Genomic DNA, 15,109 nt, shown 5'->3' with positions numbered 1-15,109 from the left:
CATAATAGGAATTGAATACAAGTTCTAATAAACATCTAATGCAATGTAACATGATCTGTAAACAAAGCATAGCGAGATTTGCATATAAACAAATCTATAATAATACCTATATCAAGATATAAACAATAAAACTCGTATGTGATTTTAGTTGGGAAACTCAAATGTGATCTCATTTGAGTCGTGATTCCCCAAAACAAAGCATGTAGTATACCTTCCGTCGTAGAATTGCTGTCACAGTCGAGAAGATGAATCTGAAATAGAAATGACTTTCTAACACTTCTAATTATACTGAGACCTCGTAGGAATGACTCTAAACTGAGACCTCGCGCCTCTATTTATAGACAACGATCGGAAGATCCGATCTACTTTGGACGATCCGATCTGACATACTTCGGACGCTCCGAACTCACTTCGGACGTTCCGAATCCTGCATGTCTTCCACGTCTCCAGCCAACTGTCTCGGATGATCCGAACTACGATCGGTCGATCCGAACTATTGCATGCCATCCATGTGTCCAGCCACCTGGCTCGGACGCTCCGAACTCCGAACGGACGGTGCGAACTCTGATCGTACGTTCCGATCTCGGTTCGGTCCTTCCGGTCTCACCGAAATATAAATACTCCAATATTCTCGATGCCGGTCAATCTAATTCTCAATAGATATCAACACTATCATATTCTCAATCATAATCCAATACAGTACTTCTGTCCTAACAAGTCATAATCATACTGAAAATCATATATGATATCATTTCTTATTTCTTATGGTTATGTACAATCTTCACAACATATTCGTATATGTCAATCATTGTTCCGGGCATTACAGTGGTCTGAGCCAGGGGCGGAGTCAGGATTTTGTTTCGGTGTAGGCAACAATATATTATAATTAATAATGAAAAAAAAGCAATGATTAATCGACAACTAAAATTAATGTGTCATAAAGTTTGAACACAAGTTACGCACAGCCAGTAGCACTGATAATTGATGAGAAAAAACGTCAGAAAAATGACGAACAACAGCGTGTACAAAATCCAAAATTAAAACAAAATATGATATAAAATATAAAATATACGTTCGAAAAATAAGCATGAATTCATTATAGATTAGAAAAAGCATAAAATTATAAAACAATTGAATGATCGACAAATATTGAATGAAAAAACGAACCTAAAATTTGGTAACATTTTGGATTTTTTAGAGATTATGAAAGATAAAACAGTAATTAAAATGAATTGAAATGATTGTTAATCAAATTATATGACGTTCGTGACTCGAGAAGAGAAAACACATACAGAAGGCTATAAAGTGTATACTTGGATACTAATAACATGTAAAAAATTGAGTCTAAAATTTGAGAAAATTTAGATCAGTACAGACAGCTAAGCATATAATAATAGCACATAAAAAATTAAAAATTTATATATATATTTATATATATATAACACACACATATATAAACAAAAATTGGCCCAGTGTAGGCATCAGCCCACACTAGGCCTATGCTAGCTCCGCCCCTGGTCTGAGCACGTAGCAACCGTGGTCAGCACTGATGCCTCTGGAAATCGCTCCTTCCATGATGTAGAGGCAAGGGCTCGATCAAGTTTTTCCTCCACGAAGTGTGGTTTACCTCTACCTCTTTCCCATGTGAATGGGTATCCTTTCATTGGGATATCTTGTAGCATGCATTGCATAATCCTGATCATCCATATTGGTCGATCAATATCCCCTCGTTTTTCACTTGAATCCAGAATATCATTAAAATCTCCTATAATGCACCACGGAAGGTGATTTATACGAGCAAGAGCCTTTAATAAATTCCACGCTTCACGTCGGCGATTTTGCTCTGGGAAGCCATAATATCAAGTTAGTCTCCACTCTTCTTGATTATGTTCATTGATTTTGAGATCGATATGGTTACGCGAATACCCTGTGATTGTACATTGATTTGAGAACTTCCACAAAACAGCAATTCCTCCACTACGTCCCTCTCTGTCAACTGAGAAAGCCGCATCAAATCCAAGTGAGATTCTAACTTCTTCAATCTTCTGTGAGTGTGCCAAAGTTTCATATAAAAATATCACCCCCGGCCTGTGAGCGCGTACTAGCTCACGCAAATTTGGAACTGCACGAGTGTGGCCCAAACCTCGGCAGTTCCAGCTTAGGATGATCATGGTTGCCGGCTCACGCAAATTTGGAACTGCACGAGTGTGGCCCAAACCTCGGCAGTTCCAGCTTAGGATGATCATGGTTGTCGACAGGCCTGGAGACCAGGCCCTGCCGTTAAAAAATGCTCAGGGGCGATGTCATTTATGGTGTCAATATCCTCCTCTTTGTCATCAGGAATTGTGTCAAGAGTTGTGTTGTCCACTTGTGGTCCTTTTGTGTTGTCAAGGTCCACATTTCTGTATTGGTTATTTGTGTATCGGGTTGCCCTTCTTCTCTTTCTATCCTCGTTTATGGCAAGCTCAATATTCTTCTCATCTTCTCCTTCATAAACGGGGATCTCTTTTGAATTTTGTTTAGTTCCCATAACCAACGCGTAATCATGCACCATCATTTCCCTGTTTGGGGCTCCACTAATCCCTCCTGATTTTCCGGAAAAGATCGGATTACGGAATATTTTCAAATCTTTCTGTTTTTGGTTATCTGCTCCGTCGTCGGACACATTCTCCCCCGTTGTCGATGATGGGGTTTCGCGGAGCCATTTGGAGCCAGTTGCACTTGTTGCTCCCCGCCTCTCCGGTGCTCGTAGCCATGGTCCCCATTCTCTTTTCATATTTTTGTCATTTGATGAGAACATGATTTCACAAAATCTTTCAGTGTGCCCAAGGCAGCCACATACGAAGCAAAATGATCCAAGCTTTTCATATTTTAATTGCACTATAAACCAATTCCCATCTGGTTTGCGAATTTTCTTGCATCTTTTGAGCGGTTTGCGTATATCCACATCCACCTTTATCCGCATATAAGAGCGCCACACACCAGCATCATTCGAACTATCATATGTAATGAACCGTCCAATGAAGTCGCCCAATTGTTTCCCAATAGATTCAGATATATATCCCAGTGGTAATTCATAAATTTGAACCTTGAAAGGGACAGTATACAGCTCTACCTGGGGTGGTACATCGCCTTGTCTCAAATGTTTTAATAATATTATATGGTTGTCGTATGTCCATGGCCCTCCTTCCAGAACACGCTCCATGCAGGGGCGGATCCAGGATTTTAAGTTTGGGGGGGCCGGCTCATCACCAATGATGAAAGTTTTAAGTTGGGCATTTGACCCTTTGTAAAGGCTCGTTATTTAGTTTTTCGAAAAAAATGCAGAGAATGGAATGTTGATCACATATATAAACCTTGAAAGTCTATAACCATTAAACTAATTATAGATACTTTATTTTTTTTATGGTCAAATAATATATATACTAAATAATAAAATATATCTTATAGAGTAATAATTTTTTTAAAAAAAATTCGAGGGGGCCATTAATAAATATTTTATTTTTTTTATGATCAAATAATATATATATATATAATAATAAAATATACATTATATAATAATAATTTTTTTATAAATTTCCGGGTGGGACCACAGCCCCCCCGGGTCCTACACTAAATCCGCCACTGGCTCCATGTCAAACTAATGGAAGAATTGGAATAGGTAGCGTTGATCTCCAATATCGCGTATAGAAACTCCTTTCACCGGTCGCCAGATTTCAGCCATTCTGTTTTGCATGGATTGAAAGTGAATGTGTTTTGTTTGCAAAAATCTTCCAACTAAACAAGCCTCGGGAAATTCTCCATGATTTTCAAGAATTTGTGGGTCAATTTGCAAATCCTCCTCCTCTTCTGTAGAGAGTGATAGATCAGCCATTGATTTCTCCATTATAGTTGCTGGATGGAACACAGCTGAACGGAAATGGTAATGAGACTCTCAACAGAGGAGAGATTAATAATTCATGCTCTCAACAGAGGAGAGAATTTTTACATTCTTGCTTTATAAGCTGCTACTTTTACTTTCAATATTGATGAGACAATAACAAACACTATGGTCCATCACTAATTGTTAGTTTTAAGATAGGATCCCATTATCAAATATTATATACATACAATAGTAGATGATAATCTTTTCACGTGAAAATATTATATTTATATATATATATATATATATATATATATATATATATATATATATATATATCAATTCAAACTACATTTTAAATCTAAGCCACGAACCAACGTATATTCACATACATAATTTTAAATAAATGTATTTAATAATATAAAATTTAAAAACTATATCAAACTGGACATGTTATTTATGTCAATTACTTATTAATTCAAAATAATAATAATATGCTAAAATTAAATATAAAGTATATATATTCTACGAAAAAATTCAAAAAATGTCAAAAACCTATTAAATTATGCAAAAAATCTACAGAAATCCACGTAAATTTTTTGTAAATAATGTGAGATTTTGGAAAAAAAATCAATAAAAATATATCAAATCGACAAAAATACATCATAAGTTATTAAATCTCTGGATTGAATAAAATTATTACAAAATTGATTGGATTTCATGATATTTGAGTTCTAATAACAATAAAATTAAATATTATTAAATCTATATAATTTACTTATAAATTGTAAATATTTTTTAAAAAAATCTACAAAATATCGTTGACTCAAAATCTATATCATCAATAATTCAATATAAGGCTATTATATTATTTATATTTGAGAAAATGATAACTTTTTTATATTTTAAAAAAATTATGAATTAGTTTTTTTCTTTTAGAAAACATTATTTTTAGTATAAAAACCTAATTTATCAAATTTTAGTAATTTTATTTTTAATTTTATCTCGATAAACTTTAATTTTTTCATTTCTTATAAAAATATATATAACAAAAAATATGTTATATGTTACAAATAATTTTTTATTCTTCGTGAAAAATTAAATGAGTATTTACAGGAATATTAATAAAAAAAAATTAAAAATAAGCAATACGAATTTTTTAAATATAAGAAATAATTTATTTTAATTTTTAAATCAAATTCCAAATTACATTTTAAATCTAAGCCACAAAACAAAATGGAATTCCAATTCCGTGAACCTAAAATCCAATTTCAATTTCAATCTCACTTTTTATATATCCAAACACACTTTTATTTCCTTTTTTGAAATAAGATTTCTCGTTACTTAAAATAATTATCATCTCACCCTCAATTATTATCATGAAAATAATCATTATATATTATTCTAAAAAGAGTTAATCACAACCTCATTTTATTGAGTAATTTTTTTATGAAACAATCTCACAAGTTATATATGTGATACGGGTCGATTTGATCTATATTAGAATTGAAAATTAATAATTTCGACTTAAAAATAATATTTTTACATGAATCAAATTGCACGAGAAATTCAACTCACTTATGAGTTTCACTCATATTAAGTTCAAACAATTCTAAAATTTAAACACTTTCTCATCTACTCTCGTATATTGAAAAAATTATACCTAATATAAACTAACTTCCTTATATTATTAATAAAAAATAAATAAGTAATCAATTAATCTTCAAAATATAAAAGCTTTTATATAATAAACCATCTTAAAGTTTAATTTATCATCATATTAACTTAAAATGGGGAATTTTTAATATTTTATACAATTTCAATACTATCAAATTTTAAATGAATTGTATAAATATTGATATAGTAAGAAATTTTAAGCATTTTAATTACATTATTTTATATAACTCGATAATTTAATTATCGAAGTAATAATATAATTTCTTAATAATATATTATTATATTCGAAAGATAGAATATAATATTTTTTTTATATAAATATGTCGTGAATTTGCAATATTAGCTTAAAGTATAAATTAAATAACGTATGTTGTATTGTCTGATCACCTGATTTAGTTACCAATAAAACAAATTTATTTCAAAAATGCCTAATTGGTCTAATTTATTTCTAAATAAGAAAATTAAGTAAATATTTTCAAAAAATAAAAACAATTGGGCCAAAAGATATAGTTGTTAAATAAAAAACATATGAATAAACCATATCTTCCCGGAGCTTCATTTTTTTTCTTGTTCAAATTTTCAAATATTGAATTGTTTGGATATGAAGAGGTTTAGAATGGACGTGAATAAGTAATCTCAACAACTTCATAAATTAATTTGACTAGATTATCTACACCGAATTATAATTTTTGTCAGTTGGGTATCAATAATCCAACATATGGATGGCACATGAAAATAATTCTATAGAACAGTTTGAACAACAAAATGGCAAGATTAAAATTAAAGTTAGGCTATCAAATTGGACGTAAAATAAAAGTAATTGAAATAGCGAATACATGTAAAATATTTACGGATGTTTAGAAGTTTGAATAACCCTTATGTCATGTCTTCTTTTACTCAGGAAAGACTTCATTAAAGGATTTGGTAATTACAAGCAATTATGAACAACCCCACTTCAATGTCCTAGAAATTTCACAACTTAAATAAGATGATCAGTAAGACTCTTACCGTCAATTACAGATATTTCTCAAGGAAATATAATAACACGAGTTGATCTTAATTATCAAATAAAAACTCTTAAGCGTGTGTTGTAAAATACTTCGATCAGTTTGAATTTCAAGAACTTTATGTTCATAATAGTACGCGAGAATTGAGATTCCTGAAAGATCATCCAATCATAATATTTTATAGGCTTTGTGTTGGGGTTAAGCATCTATGAGTGAGAGTAGTACTTTTGACCTATTGGTAATTATTTTACTCTTACAAATGATATCATAACGATGTCATGAGTTCAAGTCTCACAAAAAGCATATTTATATACTTATTGGGGGATGAGAATGTTGGGTTAAGCGTGATTGAGTTAGTATAGTATCGGGATTCGTGACCTATTGAGAACTTTTCGCGCATTAAGCTGCTGATACTACGCACCACTTGATCTAGTTGGCTAGATGGGTCGTAAAAGAGTGACGTCAAATCTTATCGGGTAATAATGTCTCTGCTGGGCACATGAACGATGATAGATAATGGTAAGACTGATCTCTAAGGGATGATACAACATTAGCAGATAGACACCTATCTCTCCGAACTCCTGGATCTAACCGCCCGACTCATTAACACCCAAGTAGATATATTATACGCTACCACAAGTATAAGGAAATAAAGTTACGTCTTGACTAACAACTATAGCTTTTGGCCCAGTGGTAAACACTTGATCCTAAAACTTTGATTCCAACTGTCGTTTTTGTGTCTGATACCCATTTTCAAATAGAGATATCGTTGTGTCACATCATCCTCTTTTTTGACAGATAGTATAATTTGGTACAACCAATGAACTATGAATTTTAACGGTTCAATAAAGCTTTTAAGGTATGACATATTTTATCTGATATGACAGCTGTACTCTAATCCAATGATCTGGAGATCTTTAGAGAATATCCGATGACGTGCTTGACTGATTTAGAAGAATAATCACTACTCATGAACTAGTGAGCCTTGATCGGTTATCTTCCATCAGTCCTGCTCTGAGATTGGTTAGGCTAGGAATATCAAATTTGCTCGATAAATAAGTTACGCATGTTTGTTCAGTTTCCATTATGAATTCAGTTTGATTAAGCTATAAAAAAACCTACTTTTAATTAACTCTATAACATTATTAGTTAACCAAAACTTAATGCATCCACCAATAATGAATTATAATAAGATAATATATGTGTTTCAACATAGATAATCACGAGACAACCTAATCGAATATACATTTATTTCGATAATAGCTAATATTTAAGGTAAAAACTTATGTGAGACGGTCTCACAGGTCGTATTTTGTGAGACAAATCTCTATTGAGTCATCACTGAAAAACTATTACTTTTTATGCTAAGTGTATTACTTTTTATTGTGAATATCGATAGAGTTGACTCGTCTCACAGATAAATATTCATGAGACCGTCTCACAGGAGAACTACTCAATATTTAATTAGATTTAACCAAAGTTTTTTATAATTTTTCTTAAAATTCGAGATAAAACATCAAACATATTAAAATTTTTGCACCTGGATTTCAATTTTTTATTGTTTGATTATAGCCAAAATAAAAATATGAATGACTTAAAACATAATAAATTTCATAACGAATGCAAAAATATAAAGCTCCGTTTAGAAAAATATTTTAAAACTTTTAAATATTTTATATAAAAAAATTTAAAAGATGTGTTTAGTTAAGATTTTTGTAAATAATTGTTTAAAAATATTTTCAAAAATATGTTATGCAAATATAGTTTTAAATAACAATTGAGCTTTTTTATATTTCTATAAAAAAAACACAGATTAACTGATATTTAAAATATTTTTATAAAACATTTATCTAAACACCTTCTTAATTATTTTTAACTATTAAATGTTAATTATTTTTAAAAAAATTGTTGTTCAAATTCATTTTTAATGCTAAAATTGTTTTTATAGAGAACCGTCCAAACATATTTGTTTTTTAAAACAACTTTTAAACTTTTTATAAAATTTCTATAAAAAATATTTATAAAAATATTTTTATAAATACTTATCCAAACAAAGCTTGCGTTAGAAGGTCAAACAAGATTTTGTATATTACAAAAGTCATAAATAAGTGTCATTTTGTGAAATTTGCACTAAAAAGATATGACAAAAACTCGTGTGAGACGGTCTCATGCACGAGTCGTATTTTGTGATACAGATCTCTTATTTGGGTCATCCATGAAAAATATTACTTTTTATTGTGAATAACGGTAGAGTTAACATGTCTCACAGATAAATATTCGTGAGACCGTCTCACAAGAGACCTACTCAAAAGATAAATTGTATTGTATTATCACTTTTTAAGTGTGAACACTTATTATTGAAATTACTTTCTAAATGTATATCGCGCCCAAATCGCGAGCCTTCCTCTCTCTGGGTACTTACCTGGTCAGGCATATATCTGATTTACCCTCCCTTCACACACCGGGGTGTGGGGCAGCTCTGTGTGAAGCCGTTAGGTGTGAATTATTTATCTACAAAATTTAGAGATTGCATGGCAAAACAAATGGGAATTTAAATACATTAAATTAACATTTGAATTGGGTAGGATGGACGATTTTATATTAAAATGAAAAGTTTAATTTTTTTTACTATCTCCGTCCCAATAATGAGTAGGTAATATGTAAGGTCGTCTCGGATACTAATCTGTGAGACGAGTTAACCCTACTCATATTCACAATAAAAAGTAATACTCTTAGTATAAAAAATAATACTTTTCATGGATGACCCAAATAAGAGATTCGTCTCACAAATTCGACTCGTGAGACCGTCTCACACAAATTTTTGCCCCCAATAATACAAGAATCTTTCATTTTTAAATTGTCACAAATGCATAATTCAATATGTATATTTAGTTGTATTTTTTAAATTTGTTTTACTAATATATTCTTGTTAACTAAGTCTTTGAAAACGTTTAATATTTTTTGAATTAACTAAATAGAGATAAAAACGGAGAATTTTTTTTAACATATATGAAAAACAAGCAAGTCTATATATTTGAGATAAAATATAATTTTAGTTAAAAAGATATTTATTTCAAACCAAAATTCTAAAATTCGCTAGACGATAATCGAAGATCAGACCAACGCAACGTCAGACTAATGCTAAATGCATAGATGGGAACTAGCGTCCGCCTAGACGTGGTAGAGAGGATTCACGTTCCTTACGTTTTCTTCATTGGAGTAGACAAACATGCGTCAAGACCTAATTGATATTCCGTGAATAAAGGCTACTTATGTAGGCATTACCTCACTTCATTTTAATGGATAAGATATTGTCACACATACAATTTCCAAAAAAAAAAGTGAGTCCTATATATACATGAACAAATTTTGGTCATTCATCATATCATGAGGGCAATACTGTTAAAAGAACAAATATTACGCGGAAGCAGAAGAAATTTTATTTCTGAAATCTGAAAAATTATTTTGCACTTGTCTGTACAAACACATTTATACTCTAATAAACGTGTGTTGTCTAAGCTAAAAGGTAAAAAGCGTGTTTATATATTTGACTACCAACACTCCCCCTCAAGAGTGGTGTAGATTCAAAACACCAATCTTGGACAGTAAGTAGGAATGTTGGTCTCGACCCAAAGCTTTAGTGAAGACATCTGCAAGCTGTTCCGTTGTGGAGATATGAGCAGTTTGTAGCAAGCCATTCTTGATTTTCTCCCGGATTAAATGGCAATCAATTTCGATATGCTTGGTGCGTTCGTGATATAAAGGATTGGCAGCAATATGTAGCGCTGCCTGATTATCACAAAACAACGTTGGAGGAGTAGGCAATGTTACCCCCATGTCATGAAGTAAACCGAGAATCCAAGTAATCTCACACGTAGTGCTTGCCATGGCACGATATTCCGCTTCAGCCGAGGAGCGTGACACAGTGCTTTGTTTCTTAGATTTCCAAGAGATTAAAGAACTTCCCAATTTGATGCAATAACCCGTGACTGAGCGACGAGTCATTGGGCAAGCAGCCCAGTCTGAATCACAGTAGGCTTGAATAGAGAAAGTGTTACTTGCAGATAGGAGAATCCCCAAGCCTGGTGCAGATTTCAAATAACGCAAGACGTGCAATGCAGCATCCAAATGAGATTGTTTCGGGGCATGCATAAATTGACTGAGGACATGTACAGCATAGGAAATATCTGGTCTCGTAATTGTCAGATAGATGAGGCGGCCAACTAGCCGTTGGTAAACATCTGGACTGGACAACAAAGGATCAGAGATTGCAAGAGCAGATTGCTTCCCTTTGAACTCATCAAGTTCATGACTAGTCAATTTTAGATGCTGTATAATAGGAGTATCACAAGGCTTTGCACCCATCAGACCAGAATCAGCGAGTAACTCGAGAACATATTTGCGCTGATTAAGATAAATCCCCATCTTGGATCTGGCAACTTCAATGCCAAGAAAATATTTCAAGGAACCAAGATCTTTAATATGAATGTTGGAATGCAGAAAAGCTTTTAAATCTGATATGGCTTTCATGCTACTCCCTGTAACAATAATATCATCCACGTATACTAGCAATAAAGTGATATGATCCGAAGCATGTTGAACAAAAAGAGAGTGATCATTAGCTGATTGAACAAATCCAGCAAGTTTCATAATACTAGTGAATTTATTGTTCCATTGCCGAGAGGCTTGTTTGAGGCCATATAAGGACTTAAACAATCGGCAAACAAGCTGCTCCCCTTTAGTAGAACACCCCTGTGGCATACGCATATATATCTCTTCATCCAAATCACCTTGGAGGAAGGCATTAGTAACATCCATTTGATGAATAGGCCATCGTTTCGCAGCTGCAACACTTAATAAACATCTCACAGTGACAATTTTAGCCGTAGGGGAAAAGGTGTCGTGATAATCTATCCCTTCTTGTTGTGTGTAGCCTTTGGCCACAAGGCGAGCTTTGAAACGATCAATAGTTCCATTCGGATGTCGCTTAATCTTGTACACCCACCGACAACCAATAGGCTTCTTTCCAACCGGTAATTGGACCAACTTCCAGGTGTGATTTGATTCTAAGGCTGCTAGTTCTAGGTCCATGGCTGCCTTCCATCTAGGATCTAGGATTGCCTCATGATAAGAATGAGGCTCTCTGTCTAAAGAAATCGAGGCCAAAAAACTTTGATATGGTTGAGAAAATTTGGAATAAGTGACATATCGATTGAGAGGATATGAAGAAGAGGCTAGGTTACTGTGAGACAAAGTAGGACAGGAGTAATCCTTGGTCCAGACAGGAGGTTTAAGAGTGCGTGAGGATGTTCGTAATGGCTGGGAAGCAGGAAGAATATGTGAGGTTTCAGACAGTGTTGGACTTTGTGTTGTAGGAAGAGGTATAGGAGAAGGATCTAGAACAAAATCTGATTGCATTGAAGAAAATTCAGGTGCAGTATATGAAGGAAAAATTGGTTGAGAATGACTGGGAGATGCAAATGGAAAGATACATTCATGGAAAACAACATCTCGGGAAACAAGAAATTTTCGAGTATCAAGATTCATGACCTTGTATCCCTTTTGAGTGTTGGAATATCCCAAAAACACACAAGCACTTGCTCTAGCAGAAAATTTATCCTTAAGAGTAAGGGTTGTAGCATAACACAAACAACCAAAGACACGAAGATGACAATATGATGGGAGCTTATGAAACAGAAGTTCGTGTGGTGTCTTATTTTTCAGCAACCCAGTAGGGGTTCGATTAATGAGATAGCAAGCTGTCAAGACACAATCCCCCCAGAATTTTAAAGGCAAAGAGGATTGGAAACGCAAGGCTCGAGCAATATCAAGTATATGCCGATGCTTGCGTTCAACAACCCCGTTTTGTTGTGGAGTATATGGGCAAGAACTTTGATGCACGATACCCAAAGAGTTGAATAACAAGGTGCATTCATTCTTGAAAAAATCACTTGCATTGTCAGTTCGAACGATTTTCACAAGGGTGGAAAATTGAGTTTTAACAAGTTGGAAGAAATTTTTGAGAAGTTGTAATACTTCAACCTTAAATTGCATGAGATAAACCCAAGTTGCTTTTGAAAAGTCATCCACTATAGTGAGAAAATATCGCTCACCATCATATGTGGGGGTGTGAAAGGGTCCCCATATGTCAATATGAAGTAAAGCAAAACAGCAAGAAGACTTCGACAAGCTGGCCAAGGGAAAATGAAGTCTAGTTTGTTTAGACAACGGACAAACAGTACAATGAGGAAAACTTACATTTTTAGGTATAAAGGGAAGTAATTGCATTCGAGACATAGGCATATGTCCTAAACGCTTATGCCAAATAAAAGAATCATCACAAGCTTTGGTCAAAGTACTGCTACTATCAACAGAATTATTACAAATAGAATTGAGACAAGAAACAGAGGATAAGCTGGAATTTGAGCTTGAGAAAAAACTTGAGTTAAGATGATATAGTCCATTCGATTCTTTACCAATCCCCATTAATCTCCCAGTCTTGAGGTCCTGAAACAAACAAAAGTGGGGATAAAGTGTAACAAAACAATGATGATCTTTGGTAAATTTGGAAATGGAGAGGAGATTGAATTTGAAATCTGGTATATGTAGTACATTGGTAAGATTGATGGAATTAGTGAGCAAGACAGACCCCATCTTATGCACATGAGCCTTAGTATTATTTGGCAATCTCACAAACTTAGAGGAATTTGCCACAGAACCAGAATTTTGCAACATATTAGAATCCCCAACCATGTGTTCAGTTGCACCACTGTCAATTATCCAATGAGAGGACAAATTAAGTTTATCAGATATACCTGCCATGTTGATCACTGGTTCAGCTGGAGAGTGATCCTTTTTGGTTCCCAATAGCTTCAAAATTTCAGCATACTGAGCAGTTGTGAAAATAGATGGCACAGTAGTGGTTTTGTCTGCTGCAACATCAGTGGTGGGTAAAAGTGAAGCCTCTACCTGTATGCCATCAGTTAAGTTTGCAGAAGGCCTCTGATGCCGAGGATTGTCCTTGTAAAACCTTCCATTCTGCCCATTTTTACTACCAGTAGGCTTATACAGCTTATGATTCGTAGGATAGCCAACAAGCTTATAACAAAATTCCTTAGTGTGCCCATTCCAATTACAGTAATCACATGTCAAAACATTCTTTTTTTGATAATTTGGCTTACCTTGGACAGAGAAAGCATGTGTCGATGTTGGGAGTTCAGTTGCAGATATTGACCTATGCGACTCTTCTTGAGATATAATTGAAAAAGCTTGGCTTACCGATGGTAGAGGTCGCATCATCAAAATCTGACTTCTAAGTGCGGTATAACTCTCATTTAATCCCATCAGAAATTGTAACAACTTTTGTTGTTGATCATGAGCTATATATTGCCTCGCTGTAGCACATTCACAAGAAGGAAGCACTACCAATGACGAATACTCATCCCACAATTGCTTCAGCTTGCAATAGTAACTTGAAACAGTGTTACCAGCTTGTGTTAGTCTCCCAATATCTCGGTGTAAAGAAAAAATCCTAGAACCATTAATCTTATCATATTGTTCCTTGAGATCGGTCCAAACTGAGGATGCATCAACTGCATAAACGATTCCTCCAAAAATTTCTTTTGAAACAGAATTCATTATCCAGGATAACACTAAAGCATTACATCTCTCCCATTGATGTAAAGTAGGATGATCGAAAGCAGGTCTTTGGCATGTGCCATCAATAAAACCAGTTTTATTTTTAGCTCGTAGAGCAATGAGCATGGCTCGACTCCAAATTCCATAGTTATCGGTGCCTATCAAATGATCAGTAATGAGACTCATACCTGGGGTATCAGAAGGATGTATGTAAAGTGGATCATTGAAGCCGATGTTAACCGCCATAGATGAAGTTTGGAAGTTTGGAGAAAAGCCGATCTGCGATCAAAAACACCTCGCACTGAATAAAACTCGGAGAAATACCAGAGACAGTGCTCGAGGACAGATTCTCAAATCTGCATAACAGAGGAGCTATGAAATCAAACAAAATCAAAGAACAATTCAGGTGACGATCGCAAAGGATCGCTCTGATACCATGTTAAAAGAACAAATATTACGCGGAAGCAGAAGAAATTTTATTTCTGAAATCTGAAAAATTATTTTGCACTTGTCTGTACAAACACATTTATACTCTAATAAACGTGTGTTGTCTAAGCTAAAAGGTAAAAAGCGTGTTTATATATTTGACTACCAACAAATACCCACATGGATAGGATGAAATAAACACCTTAATTGTTCATTTGAGCCCATTTGTAAACAAACCAATCAAATGACCACATATGCTTGTATATTGCTGAGTTGGAAAAAATTTGTGTAGGACGGTCTCACGAGTTGTATATTATGAGACATATATCTCATTTAGGTCATCCATGAAAAAATATTAATTTTTATGCTAAGAGTATTACTTTTTATTGTGAATATTGGTAGGTTGACCCGTCTTATAAATAAATATACGTGAAACTATCTCACAATACTTTGCTAAGTTCTCTTTTAATTATAACATTATATCTCTAATCTATATTAT

The 15,109-nt window shown here is 33.6% G+C and overlaps 1 protein-coding gene across 1 annotated transcript; it reads right to left on the bottom strand.

The window, feature by feature from the left end:
* Window positions 1–1,521: 1,521 nt before the first annotated feature.
* On the bottom strand, window positions 1,522–3,172 carry LOC140824495 (uncharacterized). Its single transcript, XM_073186075.1, has 2 exons — window positions 2,219–3,172; window positions 1,522–2,143 (listed from the first exon to the last, which is right to left on the bottom strand). Exon 1 carries the CDS (start codon window positions 2,963–2,965, stop codon window positions 2,243–2,245), a length of 723 nt encoding a protein of 240 aa, XP_073042176.1. The 5' UTR covers window positions 2,966–3,172; the 3' UTR covers window positions 1,522–2,143; window positions 2,219–2,242.
* Between the last annotated feature and the right edge of the window lie 11,937 nt (window positions 3,173–15,109).

Source organism: Primulina eburnea, chromosome 2 (genome assembly GCF_022965805.1).
Source record: "Primulina eburnea isolate SZY01 chromosome 2, ASM2296580v1, whole genome shotgun sequence".
Classification (NCBI taxonomy): domain Eukaryota; kingdom Viridiplantae; phylum Streptophyta; class Magnoliopsida; order Lamiales; family Gesneriaceae; genus Primulina; species Primulina eburnea.
The sequence above is the reverse complement of the archived record's forward strand: the minus strand, read 5'-3'. Positions and strand labels throughout refer to the sequence as shown.

Coding starts and splice junctions, on each gene's coding strand:
- LOC140824495 (XM_073186075.1), bottom strand. CDS start 2,965: ATGCGGATAAAGGTGGATGTGGATATACGCAAACCGCTCAAAAGATGC.